This window comes from Sinocyclocheilus anshuiensis, unplaced genomic scaffold (assembly GCF_001515605.1).
Source record: "Sinocyclocheilus anshuiensis isolate Anshui unplaced genomic scaffold, SAMN03320099.WGS_v1.1 scaffold557, whole genome shotgun sequence".
NCBI lineage: Eukaryota > Metazoa > Chordata > Actinopteri > Cypriniformes > Cyprinidae > Sinocyclocheilus > Sinocyclocheilus anshuiensis.
Genome location: NW_015540883.1, coordinates 214,931 through 237,065, shown reverse-complemented (window position 1 = coordinate 237,065; position 22,135 = coordinate 214,931). Strand labels below are relative to the sequence as shown.

At 39.5% G+C, this 22,135-nt stretch overlaps 1 protein-coding gene and 1 pseudogene across 1 annotated transcript; both read left to right on the top strand.

Annotated features, from left to right (window-relative positions):
* The first annotated feature begins 585 nt into the window (after window positions 1-585).
* On the top strand, window positions 586-11,137 carry LOC107688576 (protein FAM199X-like). Its single transcript, XM_016486279.1, has 7 exons — window positions 586-754; window positions 2,549-2,722; window positions 6,354-6,573; window positions 6,658-6,810; window positions 7,001-7,162; window positions 7,807-8,001; window positions 9,582-11,137. Exons 2-7 carry the CDS (start codon window positions 2,556-2,558, stop codon window positions 9,753-9,755), a joined length of 1,071 nt encoding a protein of 356 aa, XP_016341765.1. The 5' UTR covers window positions 586-754; window positions 2,549-2,555; the 3' UTR covers window positions 9,756-11,137.
* Window positions 11,138-17,040: 5,903 nt separating this feature from the next.
* LOC107688604 (uncharacterized) lies at window positions 17,041-19,489 on the top strand (annotated as a pseudogene).
* Window positions 19,490-22,135: the final 2,646 nt, after the last annotated feature.

Below are 22,135 nucleotides of genomic sequence, written 5' to 3'. Positions count from 1 at the left end.
TCTGGACTGATAAAGGTAACGTCAGGGTGATCAACTTATATAACCCATGTAAAAAATTACAAAAAGAAAAAATTAGGAAAGCTCTTATAAATGCATGGCAGAAACTTTGGGAGAAAGAGAAGACTGGACAACATCTATATAGAATTCAAAGAGAAGTAGGAATACGTAACAATGACATGGGATTAAGAAGACGAGAAGAATCAGTAATAATAAGAATTAAAATAGGACATACTGCATTGAATGGAAATTTAAATAGAATTAAGAAACATCCGAATGGATTATGCATGCATTGTGGGATTTGTGAAACTGTAGAGCATGTACTGTTGCATTGTAGAGCATATAACAACGAACGACAAATGCTAGAAGCTAAAGTAATAGAAGAAGGTGGAAGCATGATGCTAGAAGATATATTAAGTAAGCTAAAAAGGAATAAGAATATTAGATTTGCTTTGTTGAAATATCTTAAAGATACAGGAAATTATATAAGAATATAATGATGTTTATTTATTTGTTTATTTGTTTATGACTATTAGTATTATTATTTAGTATGATATACATTCATATATGAAACCTATACATGCGTCGATGCTCCACACTCCAGTTCAGATGGTGGCGGTAATGCACTAATAAGCTAGTCTGCCAACCGCCAATAAACAGAAAAAGAAGAAGAAGAAGACGTCAGCAGCGGAAGAGGACTGAAAGCGGATGTTTGCGCTGGTCACATTAAACGCCTAAAACAGATCATTTCTAACAGGTATGTGTGAAATATGGAGACTGACACGATCCTGTGTGCATCTTTAGTGCTTCCTGAGAGAGAGGGCTAATCGCTGCTAATTATGAGCTCCGAGGTGCTAAAATAACGAATACAGAATAGAAATATTGATACTCCGACTACATTAACGACTTATGTTATTGATTCTTCAACAGGGAATATAGTGATTAGGTTTAGATGATTAGAGCTGCTGTGTCGGAGAATGAGAGTTTGGCCTGATGGAGTCTGTTTACATGCACTCCTTAATCACTATATACACACACACTCTCTCTCTCTCTCTCTCTCTCTCTCTCTTGTGTGTGTGAGTGTGAGTGTGAGTGTGTGAGAGAGAGAATTGGGGTTTGTTGTACCTGTTCCTCTCCTAGTGTCTGCTAATCAAAAACTCACAGTGATTTTCAGCTGGGCGACAGGACAGTGCCATCAAATGAAGGACTAGTATCTCTGTCACCATCTGAAGATCACAACGCATTGAGCTGGAAACTGTTCTATTACGTATTAAATAGCAGCCATTTTTAGTTTTCCAGTTGTTAAAAAGTTCAAAGCTGAAGGACTATTTTGTATTGGCACTGATTTAACAGCTTCTCATTGGATGCAGTGGCTTCAGCTTGTAACACTCCAAAGAGAAAGGAAAACTTGAAATCGCATCATATGACCCCTTTAAAGCATCACAGGAGTCATAGACTGCAAATCGTGTCTAGTTGAACTCTTATTGTTGGTGATTTGTGATGGCCTCAGAGACTCGTGTTGCAGTGTTTAGGTCTTGTCTAGTTAGTTCTCACCTTAGAGCTTGCTTTGTGTCTCAGCTTTCCTCTGTGGACACTTGCCATCCTGTGGAAATACTACTATAAGCACTGATCGATCAACCAGCATTGGCCTGGATCTGGTGCTTGACGATCAGCCGATCCTGCACAGATTCAAGGCCAGTCTCCTTGTAAAAACAGCACACGCTGTACAGCGTTCAGGTTCAGTTGAGAGGATCTACAGATCGGGCGTTGAGGCCATTAGCACATTTGACAGTGAAGCACTCTGCAGGAGTTGGGCTGCAGTTGTAAATTTACTATCTTTAATAACAGTAACATTTTTTTTTAATACGGTAAATGTAAATATTCTGTTCATGCGACTGAGTGACAGTTAAATAAATATAATTATAAGATATCACTAAATTGTGAAAAGCCTTTTATAATTTGACGTTATGTCAGATAAGGAATATGTGCAGAATGTGTAGCGCTGGTTTTCACTACTTTAAATCATTGGTATTGTGCATAACTCAACCCATGATCAGCCCTCATTCAGGACATGTTTATCAAACAGATTCCAGCATAGTTGACACGTTTCCGTTTGTTGCCTAAAGGACATCATACACTCATGTGTTTTGAAGCTTATCTGCTAATCGACACCAATAATGCTTCTTTATGACAGTGGTTAACCACGGCCACTGCTTCATCTGTGTGTCAAACTCTCTCGCTGACGGACTGCTCGTCTTAGTTTATCATCATGCAAAGATCATAAAGCACAAGCTTTTCTACCAGCTTATGTTGAAACACTGAACGTAACGGTAGGATATGAGAAAATGAAAAACACAGGTGTCCACACGTCATAAACACTGACATTAACAAATGTGTTATGGATACATTTAAATGCCGTTTAAAATGAACTAAGGTCAGTGTCATAAAGAAAAGCAGGCTTGTATGCATTGGACAGTGCAGCTCTCAGCGCAGCGACTGGATCAGCTGTTAGTCTGCCGTGAGCTTGTGCTTCTGACGCTGCTGTCTGTAGTTTTCAGATGTCTGAGGACATCTATGAGAAGTTCCTGGCTCCAGAAGAGCCGTGTCCGCTGCTGTCTCGGAGAGGGAACCTCAGTGAAGATGCTACGCTGGACGTCAGTGACTTCGGCTGTCAGCTGTCCTCGTGTCACCGCACAGATCCGCTCCACCGCTTCCACAGCAGCAGGTCAGTGTTAGCCATGTTCAGAACAATACACACTCCAACTCATGGACTTGATCAGCTCATCCAGTCTTATCCAAGATAAAACAATGTTTTCAGAGATGAAGGCATGATGTTTTTCTTTTGTTTTGTTGTAAATGAATCCCATAATGCTAAACCGTCTGTAATATAAACCACAGACAGTGGCTATGAGGAGCTACTGGAGCGGCTGATGCTGAGAAGGGCTCACTGGACTGTAAGGACACAGTCTTCTGATAGAGAAGCGCTCATAGTGCTGCTGTGCCTCCAGGAACAGGGTTGGATTTTAGTGTCACTTTAGGACACTTTAGATCAGGATTCCTCAAAGATCTACTGCCCTCCAGAGTTCAGCTCCGGTCCTGAAAGATGTGTGTGCAAGCTAATCAAGCTCTTCAGGATCACTAGATAATTACAGGTAGATGAGTTTGATCAGGTTGAACTCGTGCACTGTATTCTGAAGTCTTCTGAAGCCATACAGGGTCAGGGTAATTTAGAGCTGCTCCACACAAACCGTTGGAAACATCTTCCATATTTAAACGGATTTCCAGTTCTTCCAACCTGAGAAATATGACCCATGTGCTGTCAGTCGATTAAACAAATAACTAATTAATCTCAAGATTAAATGCACCTAACATTAAACTTTGTAATTATACATATGTTTTCAAAATATAGCCTGTATATATACATACGTGTGTGTTTACATTTAATAGTCCTAAACTGTTACAGAACATTAAAAATGTTCTAACTTTTGATTTAACTGTGGTGTTAATAGACTCTCATGAACGTGCAATCGTGCACAGAACACAAACAGACAAGGTCAAGATTTTCGTTTCCCCCAAACCCTGTGCATCTGTTTGTTTTTTTTAGTTTGATGCTGGTCATGATTCACTGCTATTATGTGGTTGAGCACGAGGAGGTCATTTAAAGTCTGTGTAAAGGCAATTCAGAGAATTGTTTCTAAACGCATTATAAATGTTAGAAATGTAATGCTGAAAACACGTTACAAAGACTGCGAACTATATAGTAATGAATTATGGAGTTAGACAGTTTTTCACCATTTTTGTGTTGAGTATTTTGTGGGCGGGGCTGAAATCACATCTCGATGATGCACTGGAGTCACGGAGCACGGCCCCTCCTCTAACCCTATAATAACTACAGCACATCAGCATCAGTGCTTCTCCTGCTCAATCACCAGTTACTTACCACAGCCTACAGTTTGCTAGCTAGCTATGCCTTCATCACGTAAATGCATATTACCAACAAGTATGTCTGTGTAGATCCAGTCAAGCTGCTAGCGGGAGCATCAGTTCAGGTTGTAGTGTATTTGACAGCTTTCCCGCGAGTGGGCGTGGCTTCAGCGCCGGCAGCAGACATGCCCCCAGCATTTCAGAGCAGAGAATACTGCTTATTTGTTTTCAAGATTTTGATAACTTCATTTTTAAATTTTTTTTTTTTACTTGTTTTTTTTTTCCCCCATTCAAATTTGGCTGGGTGGTTAATAACACATTTTTCTATGGTTTGACAAACTCGCTATAAACATTTAATATTGCTTTACACAGACTTTAAAAGAAATCTCCTTTTGTGGTCCAAAATAGAAAGAAGGGTTTACAACAGAAGAACAACACTGTAAATGGCTTGATTTTAATTTTTGGGTGAACTAACAGTTTAATCGTGTTGCAGATGAGTCTGTAGTGTCTCCTGCCTCTCAGAGCCAAAACAAGAGCTTGGTCAAGCTGCCTTTGTCTCTCTGGGATATACACTTTTTAGGGGTTCAAGCGCAAAGCGCTGAAAACCTGTTGTATTTGTAAGGATTTTTAGGGCCCTTCTTCTTCTTCTGCTCTAGAGCCCTATGGCAGCCCATAGAACCGCTTGCGGGAAAGTTGTGAAATTTGGCACACAGATAGAGGACAGTCTCAACATTAACCACAGCGAGTTTGGAGTCTCTAACTCTATAGTGTCAGCAACAGCTCAAAGTTTCACTCATGTTTATGCTAATAACTTTTAAACCATAAGTTTTAGAAGCAAAATATTTTTTTTCCTCTGATTCCTTGGCTCATGCCGAGTCAAATGGACACCAAAATGTACAATTATTTTTTATAGTTTTTAATTATTCGAAAAACCTACTTTCAAAACTCGTCCTAGACGGTTTGTCTGATTTTCACCAAAATTGGCTCAGATCATCTTCAGACCATTTCCTCTGTAAATGTGTCAAATTCATTTCCATTTTGCATGAAAATACTTGACTTTACAGACGTCTCTGAATGGGTGAGAGATACCAGTCAAACGGACTGAGAGCAACAGAAAGGCTGTGCAACTAATCTGACTAAAATAATGAACACTCGCTGTTGGATGTTAAAGGGATGGTTCACCCTCGAAAAAACTAAAATCATGAAATTAAGACTTTACTCACCTTGGTGTTGTTGTAAAGTTCTCTGACCTTCTTTCTTTTTGCAAGACAAAATGAGAAATGTAAAAGTATCATGCTTGAGCTTGTTTATATAGTGACCAGCTTCAAGCCATAAAAGTATCATAAAATGGTCCATACAACTCCTTCCATATATTCATATGATGGTGTTAAGAGAAAACGACCTGAAATATCATGTATTATAATTTATCAGAAATCTGCAGCAAATGTTTGCGCTCCTATGCGCATATGCATGAGTGCAGTGGTTCACGTCTGCACATTCAGGAAAAGCACACAAGCGCTGTTTTGAGAAATCAAGATTAATAAACGCGTAACACTAACTCCTGTAAACCACAAAAAAGATGCATGTGCTGAGGTCAATAATCTTTGGTTTCAGCTAGTGATGGGAAAAACAAGCCTTTGAAGCTTCAAATCAATTGAAGCAATTGCTTCGCAAAATGATTCAAAGTTTCGAAGCGTTCAAAACGCTTGCAACAAAAACTCATGTCAAAACATCCATTAAAAACAGCTTTTGCTAACTCGGTGTATAATATATTAAATGCAAATCAAAGAATAAAATACCGTTAAATGTGAAGTGTCTGTATAATTTTTTTTTTTTTTTTTTAATAATTATTATTAATTTGCAGGGCTTGTTTTGTCTGTTTTATGGAGAGCTTGTCTAAACAGGCCAGTAAGAGTCAGTCTATTAACTATTACTCAACCTTTTAATTACACAAATGTCTCATTAAAATTGATAAAGCTGATCCGAGATCAGGCAGAAACCGTAGACGCTGGTTCACAGGTTCTCAGAGATCACCGCCCCCTAAAGATGAACCATTGAGATTTTTTTTTTGTTTAATTTTTTTTTTTATATATATATCATTGAGATTTCTAGACGTTTCGAAACTGTTATGACATAACGAAGCCTCGTTTACTGAAATCACGTGACTTTGGCAGTTTGATTCGCGCTCCGAACCAGTGTTTCGAAACAAATGATTCAGAGATGTTTGGAAGCTTCACAGAGCAGCGTCCGTCCCTGAAGAGGGTTAGACTGCGCGGACCGCTGTAACTGGCCGTGATGCACCGTTAGCTGTGCACTTTAACAGTCAGTGATGGTGTGTGTGTGCAGTCAGGGGTCACTGTGGTCAGTCAGTGACGGTGTGTGTGTGCAGTCAGGGGTCACTGTGGTCAGTCAGTGATGGTGTGTGTGTGCAGGTGGCACCTGACCTCCTGCGGCACCAGCGTGGCCAGCTCAGACTGCAGCGAGGAGCTCTTCTCCTCCGTGTCTGTGTGTGATCAGGACGACTGCTACTCGCTGCTGGATGAGCAGGAGCTGGCCTCCTTTGAGCTGTTCCCTGAGGGCAGTGTGTGCAGCGACGTGTCCTCCTCCATCAGCACTTACTGGGACTGGTCCGACAGCGAGTTCGAGTGGCAGGTGAGTCATCTCTGGTGATATTTGTGTAGATGTCACGGTAACTGTGTTGTATTTCCTAACACGTGGATGGCTTTGTGGTTGTAGTTAGCAGGCAGTGATATAGCCAGCGGCAGCGATGTGCTGTCAGACATCATTCCCAGCGTGCCCAGCTCACCCTCCCTCCTGTCCAAAAGAAGAAACAAACCGCACCGAAACCTGGACGAGCTGCCCTGGAGCGCCATGACCAACGACGAGCAGGTCTCAAACACTCACACTGAAATCTTAGATTATCATGCTGATTATATCATTTGTAATGAAAAATCTTTAATTAGACATAATTAGGAAAGAAAGGAAGCCGTCTCACTGCGTTTACTTGTGTTATTCTGTTTTGAAGTCAAGCTTCTGTTCGTGTCTATGTGAGATCACTTTGTTGACTTTCATGTTTCAGGTGGAATATATTGAGTATTTGAGTCGAAAAGTGAGCACAGAGATGGGACTTCGAGAGCAGCTGGACATCATAAAAATAATCGACCCGAGCGCACAGATTCTGCCGACAGACAGCGAGTTCATCATTGAACTAAACTGCCTCACAGATGAAAAGCTCAAACAGGTGATTAATTACACTTACAAATGACAGGCCTTTCTGAAAGAGTCGCCTTGTTAAAGCCACTCCACATCTGCTGCAAACAAACGGCACTCATCCACCAGTGTGGCCAGCTTATTAGCAAGCTATCTGTAATGCGCTACACATCTTTTAAAATCTAAACACATTTTAAAACACAAGGTATAACACTTTGTAAGTCTATAACAGAGAGAAACTGGACTTCATACTTTAAACGACTGAGGATCACACACTACCAGACTTTCAGATCGCTCCGAGCACAACACACTCACGAAGAAACATAAAATATCAGAGTCTGTGTCCATTATGCACGATGTGATTTTCTGTGAAATCTGTAAACTCGGAATCAGAAAGAGCTTTATTGCCAAGTGTGTTCACACACCTAATGAATTTGTCTTGGTGTCAGGAGCTTCCAGTGCAGAAAGTACAGACATAGTGCAGACATACTTATCATTTAAGGTAATAAAAACACTAATAATAAAGAGAACAGACACTAAATTATAAATAAGAATATAGTAATACAAAACTTGTCCTGACAGCAGAGCAGTGCAGGAGTCGTGTAGTGTTTTCCAGCGATTATCTCTAACAGATCAGATCGCTTCAGCTGCTTTGATGTTTCCATTGTTGCTCAGGTGCGGAGCTACATCCGTGAGCACAGTCGGCGGCAGCAGCGCAGCGTGAAGAGGAGCCTGGCGAGCAGCAGCAGTAACACCAGCATCACCAGCAGCAGCATCAGCAGCAGCAGCAGCAGCAGTGCCTCCAGCATCAGCCGCGCTCACAGCGACAGCAACCTGGCCTCCGCTGCAGAGAGGATACGAGACTCCAAGGTGCTCCAGCACTTCTGCAGCACAGCAGGAAAAACTACACGAGACCGTCTTAATGCACACACACAGATCCGATTCACAGGGAAACGACTCTCATGAGCAAAAACAAACAAGATATCAGTGACAGTTACTGTTAATGAACGCCTCTTCACTGCATGAACTAATTAACAGTAACTCTCACTGATATGTTTGTTTTTAGTACTGATATTTACATATGTGTTCAGATATTTGTTGATATGAATATTTTAGATTTAGATATTTGCATATAATCCACAAGAGAAGTCAAAAACTGAATTTACACAAGTCAATCCCGTTCAAATGTTTGTGTTCTGGTGGAGCTGCCTTCGCTGTCAGTGAGTGTTGTGTGTTTTGTGAGAGATGCTCAGTCCTCAGCAGTAAAGCTGTCGATGGTAAGCTTCAGATCAGGGCTGTCCTGCCTAGAGGTTCCCAGCGAGTCTGGAGAGCTGGTGATCTGGTTCAGGGGTGTTTGACTGGGAACAGGGCTGAATCTACACACTTGAGCTCTTCCCAAAAATGAGCAAATTATGTTGAGATCCAGCTTTTCACACTTAGGACATGTCTGAGACTCAGACACAAAAGGTGCAGATATTTATTGATGCTGAAGAAGGGAAAACCATATAAGAACCGAGGCGATGTAAACTACCAAAAATAATCTGGACGCCAGAGGGCGCCCTCGCACAGAAAATCCACATATCCAGTCACAGAAGCAGCGGAAATCATGACCCTCCAGGAAATCCCTTATATAGACAAAGGCATCACTATTATATCTGTAACGGAGTAAACAGAACATATAAACAGGTTATAACGTTCTCTTTTGTTGGACAACAGGTTTAGAAATGTGAATACAAGGGAGGTTTAGCTTTAGGCATTTTAATTTAAGCATGTTTAGCTTAGTTAACGGAAGGCTACCTGCTACCAGAGAAAGTGTAATTACTGCATTCACGCACTCCTCGGATGCTCTCATTTCCCGTGTTGTGCTTTTAAGTCGGAATGTGAAAACAACATGGACACTCGCGTTACTACAAAGATGTGTTGGATTAGTATTATTAGAGCTTTCCGACTTGAGTTCACGTTTTTTCTCAGTCGGGAAATTATTTTTCACGTGCGGTGCTGGTGATGATGCTTTACGTCCGTTTCGGAGAACCAGAGGACAAATATTTCAATCGATCGCTCAGGCATGGCACCGAAACCTGCATTCGATTCGGTTCTAGTACATAGCGGTTACATAGGTACTGGTGCCATATTGGTACCAGGTTTCGGTATCCAACCATATATATATATATATATAATTTTATTTTTTAGTTTTTAGTTTTTTTTAACCTCGTGGCATTTAATCACAATGCTATAACTTAATCTTCTGGTGAAAATGACAGATGCTACTTCAGTGGCTTTAATTAGGTTCAAACGTGCCAAAGACACTGTAGAACTGAACTGAAATTTGAAAAAAATACTTTTAAGATGGTTTAAGATGAACTGATAAAGATTGTTGGCCAGTCGATCGGTGCATCCCAGATTGAGATGCTTTGCTATTCTTACCAATAAAAGCTGGTGGTGTTTTGCAGAAGCGCTCCAAGCAGAGGAAGCTGCAGCAGAAGGCTTTACGCAAGTGTCAGCTGAAGGAGCAGAGACAGGCTCGTAAGGAGAGACTGAGCGGTCTGTTCCTGAACGAGGAGGTGCTGTCTCTCAGAGTCCCGGAGGAGGAGGACCACTGCGACGACCTGGACGTGCTGATGTGACCCCAGTGACCCTTCAGTGCTCCTTCTACGCCTCTTCCACATCAGTATAATACTAATAAAGTCTCTCACAGTAAAACATGTCTCCAGTCACAAATACAGCAGACACAGTCACCGGCGATCTCTATCATGTTACAATAATCCCAATAATGAAGTATTAAAATACACCTCGTCAGTCTCAGTGCCAGTGACGTTTCACAATTCTCAGTACAACAGCAAAAAATCGGTTATTACACACTCTTTCTTTACTAGGAAAATAAAAATAAGTGATTAAGTACATAACCCTAATTGTATATGATGCCAAGTTTAAAATGTACTTGGTACTAACCATACTCTAGAAAGAGACCAGAGCTTGCATTTGAGTAATTATTTCTCATCTGTAAGAATTTGTTAATAGTCTTATTTTAGTCAAAGGCACTAAATGATAGGGAGTATGATTTAGACTTGTGATGAGCGTGAATCTTTAGAGACTGATACATATGAAGAGCATCAAAATAAATATATTAGATTCACATAAAAAACTAAATACGTTCAACTCTTGCCCAGAAAACACCTTTTTATAACAGTGCAGTTAAATTTGCATTGGACATATGCATTATACCATAACATCTCAAACAAGCTCTGATACACATTCTTCAATTGTGTTTAAAAGCGTTAACAGGACAAAGAAGAACGTTTAAAAATGAACTTCATCATGTAATACATTGACATCACTGATTTGTTCATAAAATGTACATGAATTACAGTGCAGTTATTGTGTGTAGAAGTACATGTTGAGCTCAGGCGTAGAGGGAGCACTGACAACTCAAGTCATCTCCATTGTGTTTCTACTTTACATTGATTTCAGATCACAGAAAATGTGTTGGAACTTTTTGACATTAAAATTGAATATGAAAATCTTCTAGTACACTAACTTTAAACATGTTTGTTGACCTGCTATTACAGAAAATATTGCTTGTGCTCTCCTAGGCAGATTGGAGAAAGTAATATTTTGTGATTATATTTATGTAATATGTGTTTTAGAGTGGAAGCGAGGGGATGTTTTAGTGTAAACCAAACCCTAACATACTGTCTTTTGTTTAGGTCAGAACTTGTTTGCTTACAAAATTATATTTTTTTTGTTATTTAAGCTTTCTTTGTAAATTGAAACTTCATTTTATTGCAAATGTGCAATTCAAGCAATGATTTTCCCAAAAATGTTATTTAGTTGAAATGTGTCTAAAGAACATATTTTTATTTCTTACTCCATTTCTAAGACATCTACGTAGATGTTTTGATCCAGACAGAAATGTAACTGTATAAGGTGAAGTTAGTATGACTTAACTGCTTTGCTGAAATGTCTGCATATTCTTAATTTTAACAGAATAAAATTAAATTATGACGACGTCAAACTGCTTTTGTGTCAATTGATCATAGACTGTCTTGACATGAAATAATTTCAGCGTGTAAATCCACGATTACTTTAGTTTCTTTTGGTAGTTTATGCTACAGTAAGTGTAGTCTTGACATTCATGTGAGTAATTGTGCTTTTTAATGTTTATGAACATTTATGTATAATCTTATTCAATGACCGTGTCAGCTCACCTCAAATGTAGAGCGATTTATATATTTTTTAATAGCTTTAAAGTCAACATGAAATCAAGCATTTACACACTTATTGTGCACAGTTCATCAGTACACCTTATTCTAAATAAATAAACTGTCCGATGAAAGTTTACAAAACTTGTTCCGTCTTTGAAAGGACTAGACTTTTAGGCAAAGCTACTTGTTTGGAAGTATCCCCTTCAGGACTGGCAAACTTACAATAAAGCCAGTTCTGCCATTCGTGAGCTTTCCAAAACCTTCGCTCTACAATAGACCGGGAAAAATGCTTGCTTTTTCCATCCACTCTTGCAGTGTTCAAACCCATATATTAATTATATACCAAAAGCGAGCAAAGAATTTACATTATCACATTATGTAATCTCTCAACAACTCCCATTATTATCACTGAAGCTGCCTACACTGGGAAATTCATCTCTTACTTACATTGCACATGTTGTTTATGATGAGAAAATTCACGAGAGAGCAGAATTCAGTCAGCGAGCGCGCGCACTGAACAAAACTCCAGCTTTTCAGCGTGACTCATCTGAATGCTTCTGATTGGTCATTGCATTCATGAACTCAACAGAATCGTGTGTGATTGCTTATAATGCGCATACATTGCACATGTTGTTTATGATGAGAAAATTCACGAGAGAGCAGAATTCAGTCAGCGAGCGCGCGCACTGAACAAAACTCCAGCTTTTCAGCATGACTCATCTGAACGCTTCTGATTGGTCATTGCATTCATGAACTCAACAGAATCGTTTGTGATTGCTTATAATGCGCAAGGCTTAAAAAGAAATATGATGCGATATTCTCAGATAATGAGAAATCAACATTTTTCATTTCATTTTCACTTTGCGGCAGCCGTAATAGATTTAGTTTAATTGTGCAGGGGCATTTTTGTCCAATTTGATGGTATTTTTTCCTCATGGACCCGAGGCCAGGGGAAGGCTGTATGATTCAGAGAGAGAGCGGTCCAAATGTGTTCGGCAAACAGAGAACTGACTCAAAAGAATGATTAAATCATGAATGATTGGCATCGCTGGTTCATTCGACAGAACGGGACACAAATAGGTAATAACTGCTGAAATATTGGCAGGGAACATGTTTCTCAGCCTCAGGTCAGTCAGAGCGCTCAATCAGGAGAGCAATACGCTACAGTGCCAACTGAGTTATGTTTTGTTGGTGTGTTTATTCTTTATGAATGAGTAGTCAGCGTATTACTTTGGTAGCTAGCTATCTAGCTGGCTATTTAGCAGATACGTACTGTGATTTGATGATTATCATGTATGTCCCTTAACTTGTATCATGTACTTTTCTTGGCAGTTATGGAACATTTTGTTGCATCACTTTTCATATAACTCTATCTAAGATGAATAACCTTTTGTTTTTAGTTATTTAGGGTCATGTGGAAATGCAGTCAGCAGCAGGAGGCTCGCTCAACACCGTGAACAGTGTCTCAAGACAGACAGAACTTTAGAGCCAAGCAAAGAAGATCACGTTCACACTTTGTTCTGAAAGAAACATGAGCTCAGTCAATATTGTATTTTCAGCAGAGACAGAGTTGTAGTGTTTAGACACATTACTGTGCTGTTACATTTTGATACTGGCTCGATCAGACTGTAAGAAAAGGCACACTATGTTTATGTCTTCTAACAACACTGACCAATGAACTCATATCTGCACTTTAAAAATCCACAGCTCTTTTCCGGGATATTTCAGGCCAAACATCGAGCATGGCAAAAAGAGGAGCATAACTGTTCCTGAACAGATTCTTTAATCAAATAGTGTTAAATCATATCTAAATGAATTCTAATTCTATTTTTATACACTACAAATAAAATGTACTTCACTTAAAAAGCCTGCAAAAAATCTATTCATTGTTTTCCCTCAAAGCCTCAAAAAGCACCTGATGGAGTCTGAACTTCACATAAAGTGAAGTGAAGTGACATGACATGTGGCCAAGTATGGTGACCCATACTCGGAATTAGTGCTCTGCATTTAACCCATCCTAAGTGCACACACACACACCGTGAACACACACCCGGAGCAGTGGGCAGCCATTTTTGCTGCGGCGCCCAGGGAGCAGTTGGGGGTTCGGTGCCTTGCTCAAGGGGCACCTCAGTCGTGGTATTGAGGTGGGAGAGAGCACTGTACATTCACTCCCCCCACCTACAATCCCTGCCGGTATGAGACTCGAACCCGCAACCTTTGGGTTACGAGTCCGACTCTCTAACCATTAGGCCAAGACTTCCCCAAAATCAAGCTGCTTCCAGTTCTTACGAATGCTGGTAAAGACCCATAGACTGTGGTCACGACACTCAACTTCAGATCTGTTGATTTACATTTAGAAATTTAAAACGGATCTAATATTACATTCTTCACAGCCTTGAAGATGGCCTGACATTCCTTAAAGAGCAGGTTGACACAACAAAATAGTTTATGTTGTGTGTCGACAGAGAAGACCTTCCAGAGAGAGGCATTATTGAGTGGAAGAGGGAAAAATGGCCTCTCCTGCCAGTCTGCTCAAGCTAGTCTATGAAGCAATCTCAGACCTGACCAGGTGATAAAGGTTCTGCAGTCCATGTGGAATCTCTGGAGGAACATCTATCCTTCCAGAAATTGACTTAAGTATAACAAGCTCACGGTGGCTCATAAACTCCAAGTAATCAAAGTTAAGTGTTTGCTGATTTATTGCAGATTGCAATTTGTTCAGAAGTCTCTCCAAACAAATGCTCTCTCAGAATATCCTGTGGAATACAGATCAAATTAAAGGATCGGTTCACTTCCAGAATAAACATTTACTGATCATTTAAGATGTGCATGTCTTTCTTTCTTCAGTCGAAAAGAAATGAAGGTTTTTGAGGAAAACATTCCAGGATTTTTCTCCATATAGTGGACTTCAATGGGGCAGCTTCAAAGGACTCTACACGATCCCAGTTGAGGAATACGAGTCTTATCTAGTGAAACAATTAGTCGTTTTCTCAAAGAAATAAAAATGTATATACTTTTGACCACAAGTGTTCTTCTTGCACTAGCTCTGCGATGCGCATCCGTGACTTTACGCATTACGTAATCACGTTGGAAAGGTCACGTGTGTTGACACGTGTGGAGAAGGAGGACCGTTCAAAAGTTGAATGTTTAAAATGGTCTGTCCGTGTGTGTATCCTGGATGTTTAAATCTTTTTAAACCCTTCTTTTTTGTAAAGGGGTGTTTGACAGTCTTTGCAAGTTCGCTTTGTAAACACTGGGTCTGTACTTCAGCCTACATTATTCCGTTGTAAAGGCAAGAATCACATGGCTCAAGAATGCAGCAAGAACTTTTGGGCCAAATGTGGCTGATAGCATGAGCACATATGGGCTAAATTTTCACCATATATATTTTGCCATGGCTTAAGAATTGTAGGAATTTTCATTTGGATGACTATTTGTATTGAGGTATATGGCCTAGATGACAGCACACAACTAAGAAGCATATATGGCTTGGCTATGGCACACCGTGGAATATGTTAACTTATGGTTAACATTTGGTTTTTACTTGGAAAAACACATGTAACCTGCTATAGTCATGTGTGACAGGTTTGTGGCAATCCACACCTATTCAACAACGCTATTGATTGCTGAGCATCTTCTATGGAGGTAAATATGTGCCAAAATTAAACAAACAAATCCAGCTTTTTGCAAATAAACACAATCTGCTTTGCAGAGTAAAACTCGACTTTCAAACAAATGCAGTGATATGCAAATTCACAAGTCAATTTCAGAAAAAATGCAGAGGTATAACAAATATATGTATTGTGTGTTGCAAACATATATATAAAAAAATAAAACATTATTTTTCATAAATACAATCCATTCTACAAATTGCAGATAACCTTTGAACAAATACCAAATCCAGTGTATTCATATGCATGCATTTGTGAGAAAATCTGCCTGCACACATATGTGAGAAAACCAATGCAAGTTTTCCACATATGTGTGCAGGCCGATTTTCTCACAAATGCAATGGAGCAACTTCCTCTTCCAAAACAGCAGATGGCGATATTGGTCAATTTACTCTAGTCTCCCGAGGCCTGAAACACGTGTTTACCTTGTGTCAAGGAATTCAGCCGTGGAATATGAGCGTGGAACAGGTGAGTTTCTGACTTTAATAAACCTGTTTTGAGGTTTTCTTTAGCAAAATGTCTACTACATATCTACAGCCAGACATGTTAGCAATCCACTATCTTTAGGATAGAGCCTGTATAGGGGAATGTGGTTATAGCAAACCACAATCGCGTTATAATTAACTATAAAAGGCTGAAAGAACTGCTATGATGCTTTTTACATCTACACCGGATGCGAGCGACATGACGCACCAAAATCTGTTATAATTGGTAATCTGGTCTACACTGAAAGAGTCTTATTATGTCGTACAGTACTTAAGTGCAGACACCTGCTGCACCGCGAGGTGTAGATACGGTTGGTGCAAGATGTGCAAGGATCATTGTATTTGACAGCATGCATGCAATTCATGATACTTTTTTTTTTCAGAGCAGGTTTGTACTAGATTGCTTTGAGTGACACCTGTGCTTTAAGTGCAATTCTGTGTTTACTGTTAATTTAAAGCTTTCTTTCCTCTAAACTCATACTTGCTTAGCTTGTACCAAAGGCTATTAAAAAAAAATCCAAGTTACAAATATTAGAAAATTATTAAAAAATAATATTAAAATCTAAAAATGATTTGAATGAACACATATGGGGTGTACATATTTATGCAAGGTGCTAATATGGCTTATCATGAATAAAATATAGCCTACTTAAAATTTACTTACGTAATTAGTACTTACTATTTAAATTCTCATTAACTTAATGAGAAAATATAATTGAATTAAAAAGGGGAATGGGGTTATCAGTTTTCTGCCAAAAAATAATGACTTTATAAAAACATCATGGACAAGTTAAGAAACATTTTTTTTTGTTCATATTAATTTATTGTTATATTACATTAATATAATAATAAAGTCAACTGTATTCCAACTAAAGGGGTAGCCTACTCAGTAGATAGGTGTGGAGAAAAGTTATTTGTGTGAGTGAGTGTTTTATTTCCCCTTGTTTAACTTTCAGATTCTTCTTAACAGGACTTAACCTTTGCAGAACACTAGTACAGTCCAGTATTTTATTTATTTATTTATTTTTTACCAGATTTTCATATCAATTAATCTCCCAGGTGGTTCGCACAATGATGGAGCGGCTTCAGTCGTGACTTCAGCATATTCTCAGTCAACAACCTCTGGACTTTTTACAGTTCATATGCACACAGGAGATGGTTTAGTGCATGTTCTTCCTGAGTGTATTGTGGTATTGTGAGTTGTACTGATTAGCAGATAACAGTGTTCATTCAAGTCACTCACGGAGCAGCTGGACGTTCACGTTTTGATGTGTGGCCAGATTACCTGCTGCATCTGCTCCATCACGGCCTCCCCGTGTCACGCATTGCCAGTCTTCTTGGAGTGTCTTGACAGACTGTATACAGACGAATGACAGATTTAAATGTCACTGTTAGAGGTCTATACAGCACTTTATCAGACTCAGAACTTGATAAGCTTGTTGCTGAAATAAAAGAAATCATGCCACATGTGGGTTATCGGCTTGTTATGGGGGTTTGCAAGCCAGAGGACATGGCGTTCAGTGGGAGAGCGTTAGAACGTCCATTCTGAACATGCTAGGCGCAAACACTCAGTTCCTGGACCAAAAGCACTTGAACACATCATTACGAACCACAAACTGTTCCGGTGAGTGTATATCTACTTCTCTGTCACAAACTTTTTAATATAGTTAATTTTGTTGTCTTAAAGGAAATGCTGAATTCTTCAATGAGAGTTGTCTATTCTATATCTGGGTCATCTTTGGTGCCATTGATGGGTTTTCCAGAAAGGTAATAATATCTTATAAATCATAACATAAAGTCAGCTTGGCCAAACCTTTTGTCACTCATTTATATCCTGTTTATATATTCTATAGAGCAGTGTTTCTCAACTGGTGGGTAAACGCATTTTAAGTAAAGAGCGCCTGAGAAAACCGCGCTGTTCCGATTTAGTATCTGCGGTCAGATGAAATGTTTGTGTCAGTGTCATTAGTCTATCGTCATTTTCGTAACTTCTTTTGAAATAAAAAGTCTCTCACCTCAAACAAACGAACTATCCTGTCCTGTCAGACGTTATACGGTGCTCCTAGTGTGCAGTCTTCAGTTGCATGTGCAAACACGGCGGTGCGCTGTTTATCACTTCACTAAAGCGCAAAAGAAACTATGAGCATGCAACGTGTGAAATAAAAGTCAAGTACCAATAAATCACATAACTGGTACTTTGTGTGTTAGCTGGGAAGGATTTGCATGAATGTATGATATTAATTCTATTCAGGAGCAGTTTCCATGTTTCATTAACAGTTCATGTCAGTATTGTGTATTCACCACGGTAACTGTTGTTTCCATAACCCAAAAATACCATGATATTTTCACTTTGTGTTATTTTGTTTATTTTTAAATGACTGCAGTGGCTCATACTAACCTAATTGTATTAACAAAAACTAGTTTCAGACTGCATAATTAATAGCCTTACCTTATAGGCTGTTTATTCATCAGTATTAGTCATATTCTTGCAATTTGTGTGTGTTAAATAAAGGGGGACGGTACTTGTGTGTGTCAACAATTTTTTGACGAGACACTGCGTCCTCTAGGGGTCGCTATGGGGATGCCTCGTCGTGACCCGTGTCTGAAGCATACATTGAAAAAACACCAACTCGTTGGCCGGCGACAGCCATGACGTCACTACCGTTGCGACTATAGTATAAATAGGCGCTAGAGATCGCTCTTACCACAGAAATGCACACTTCAAACAAAACAGTCAATGAAGACGAAGAAGAGAATGATGTGTGCTCCCGGTGCCTATTTATACTATAGTCGCACCGGTAGTGACGTCATGGCTGTCGCCAGCCAACGAGTTGGTGTTTTTTCAATGTATGCTTCAGACACGGGTCACGACGAGGCGTCCCCATAGCGACCCCTAGAGGACGCAGTTCGAAGTTCCCATGAAAGGGAACTAATTATATATATCTCCTAATAAAGTGGGTCACAGCTTGATGACCATGGGAAAATGTGGGTCCCATGACCAAACCAGTTGAGAATCACTGCTATAGAGCATGTACCTAGGTGCAGCAAATAACAATTTGTCATCTACAGCCTTGGACTTCTTCCAGCAGTCCATAGAAGAACAAGGATTTACTCACCTTCACCTCATTCCATATCTGTATCACTTTCTTTCTTCTGCAAAACCTAATAATGAATGTTGGTTACACCTATTGATGTATTTATTCTGCATGATCACGATGACGGTTGATTAATTCTTTTTAGAGTAAGAGGTGATCATGGCGTAGAGAATGCCATCTGATGTTCACTGTACGCGGCACAGGAAGCTCCAGCTTTATTGCTGGAAAGAGTGTCCACAATCAAAGACAGGTCATTTTTCTCCTCTCCTCAAGTCGATTGCTGTGGTTTTCCTAATTTTTGTTGCTTTGGTTGTTCGCAGAACAAATTTGGTTTAAAGGTCCAGTGTTTTAAATGGCAAATGTAACACAAGTTTCTTGAACTTAGATTACACATAGTTAAAACATAATACTAATGAGACTAATTTTTTTTCACTCTTTTATAAATTTTAAATAATAGACAAAACCTGTTCTGTTAATTATTGTTTGCCATTACTTTCGATGAAACAAAGTAATTGTGCATCTGCATTTAACAACATGTTTGGAGCAAACATCATTAAAAAGGCAATTATTTCTTATATGACTGAATTTTTTTCCAGTATTGAGAGGTTGAGGAGAGACGTGTGGTGTGCCGTAACTTCCATATACTACAGTGTGCTGCACTCACTGGAAGATGATGGGTTCCTTGACCTATCAGCAACATATATCTTTTTAGCTGCCATTATGTGTTCCTGCCCAGACTACAAGCTAGCCTGGACACATTTCATGATGGTTGGGACAACCACCCAATTAAATTGGGGTCTAAAAGCAATAGGAAGCCAATGAAGGTCCTTAAGTACAGGAGTAATGTGGGACCTCTTGCTGGAACTAGTCAAAACCCTTGCAGCTGCATTCTGTACAACTTGTAGCCGTTCCATAGAAGATTTGTTCAAACAAGTATACAGAACATTACAATAATCCAATCGTGATGAGATAAAGGCATGAACAAGCATCTCCATCCTTTTTTTGAGACCAAAGATCTAATCTGAGCAATGTTCCTGAGATGGAGAAAAACATGAACGAACTACAGACCTTACATGACTGTTAAAACATGTAGCTCTGTCAAGGATGACACCCAGGTTACTTATGTCACTGTGGTCAGAGAATGCTAAACCCCCCATAGCCTGCTTAATCGTAGGCGTAATATTGTCAGGGGCAAAGATCATCATCTCAGTTTTATCGTTATTAAGTTGTAGAAAATTGTCTGCCATCCATTTGTTAATGGAGACTAGACAGTTCTGCAGAACAGACAGTTTATCTAGACTATCAGGACTAAACGAAATATATAACTGAATGTCATCGGCATAGCAATGATAAGATATTATTTTAAAACTGTTAATAATCTTGCCAAGAGGAAGCATATACAGGCTAAACAGAGGGCCGGGCACAGAGCCTTGTGGCACACCACAGGACAAAGGAACAGAATCTGACATATAAGCTCCTATAGACACAGAAAAACTCCTGTCATACAGATAGGAGGATAACCAATCCACAAATCGACCCAGAAATGCCCACTAGGGAATACAATCTATTAATCAAAGTGCAGTCATCAACAGTCTCAAATGTTGCACTGAGATCTAACAGAACCAACATGGAACAATCATCTGCATCAGCAGCCATCAAAATGTCATTTGAGACCCTAAGTAAGGCAGTTGAGAGGTTGAGCTTGGTTGAGTGCATCAGACAAGATGACGACTAAGAAGAAGTGCTGCTGCAGAGTTAGTGCATCAGAGAAAACCAAGAAGAAAAGCTGCTGTAGCGTCAAGTTTTCGGCATGTCGAAGAAACGCAGTTTTTTCAGCCCCATGCCCATACGGCTTTGCTTGGCCTTCCTAAAGCGGACGACGTCAGGAAACAGTAGTTGCAATTTATTTGACATCGTTTGTAAAACGTGATTTAGCCAAAAAAATAACAACAACAATAACGTTACCACTCTAATATGTGTTGCAATATCCGTGCGTGCAAAGGTTCTGCGCTATCCTCTTGTTCAATATTCTCGGGGTCTGAATCCAGCTCAAATTGATATGGCAAAATTCATGCCATCCTTAACTATACCGGAGCAGATGGAACTTGCTGCTTTGGCAAGGGGCAGGGGCAGAACTGAAACACCGTCTAAGCTGTTCACCAATCACAACGCACTGGGACAGCTAACCAATCACATCACATTTCCTTTTTCGGAAGGCGGGCCTTCAGCAAACCCGGAACTAATCGAGCCGTTTATGCCAGGCTGGGGAGAAAGGTATTGTAATAATGTAAATTATGTGAAAAATAATGCATTTTTCGAACCACCAAGCATGAGAGCATGTTCTAGTACACCCCCAAAACAAAATCAAGACTTTGTAAAAGAGCATAATAGGACCCCTTTAAACTGTTTTATGCTGATGTGAGTTCAGCGTATGTCGGGTGATCAATATTGAATGCAGGACTTAATTTTCTGAAAATCCGTTCGAGTAACAGCGAACTGAAAGTTTATTGTTTGAAGTTTGGATGGAGGATGTCACCAGACAGCCCTGTGAGTACTTAACAGGTCCGCTGGCATTGCGTTCCACAGAAAACTGAATCAACTTGCACCAACACGAACAATCAGACCGTTGAGGTAACCCAGAATTGATCTTGTTTGCTCTGATGAGCGAAGGGCTTTTTGTTTGTTTACTGGCCACCACGATCACTAGCAGCAAATCAGGCCTGCAACGGGGTGGGTTCTTAGCGGGATTTTTGTGTGTATGAGTGAGTGTCAGTGTGGATCCACATATTTGTTAATCTGACTGCTCTTATATAGTTTATTTCACTTGGATTTTCTAAGTCTTACTTGATAGGTACTGTTAAAGTTAGGTTTGTTGAAGTGTTGTGCACTTGAACTGACCCAACTAAGCTATTGCTATATCAAATCGTTTACGCTAAAGTGAAAAGCCTGTTTCCTGTTTTGAGAGATCATTTTGAGTGTAAGACAGCAGAGAGGATAAATTGGAGCATCTTAATTGAGAGAGAGATAGTGTTGAAGAGAAAGAAATGTGATTTAGTTAAAAGCACAAAAGACAGACAAAAGGTCAGTTTATTTATTTCATTGCTGTATTTCTTTTGTTCTATATTTGTTTGCTTTGCAGTATTTCCGTTTATTGAATTTATTTTATTGTGAAAACCATACATCTAACACATTCATATCGTTTTCTCCATTTGTTTACTTTAATTCATATAAATACATCCTTTTGAAGTTACTCGCTTACTGTGTAGTAGGGGTGTGACGAGATCTCGTGGCACAAGATCTCGCGAGACACATCGGATGACAATATATAATAATATATATACAACGTGACTATATCCTCGCAAGACCTTTCAGAAATATTTGCATTACACTGGCTCATTCCCCAGTGGTGGTATGTAAGATATTTTATGTTCACACCAGGCAAGTGGCCGCATGAATAGCGGGAAAATTATGCAGTGTAGTCTTTATCCAGTCATAAAAATAGAATTCACAGTTTACAGAATGTCACGGAATTTGTCAAATTTTGAATTAAT

Excerpts from the sequence above, each read along its gene's own strand:
- LOC107688576 (XM_016486279.1), top strand. The coding sequence starts at position 2,556 with ATGTCTGAGGACATCTATGAGAAGTTCCTGGCTCCAGAAGAGCCGTGT. Across the intron at positions 6,574-6,657 it reads ACAGCGAGTTCGAGTGGCAG|TTAGCAGGCAGTGATATAGC; the intron begins GTGAGTCATCTC and ends TTGTGGTTGTAG. Across the intron at positions 8,002-9,581 it reads AGAGGATACGAGACTCCAAG|AAGCGCTCCAAGCAGAGGAA; the intron begins GTGCTCCAGCAC and ends GGTGTTTTGCAG.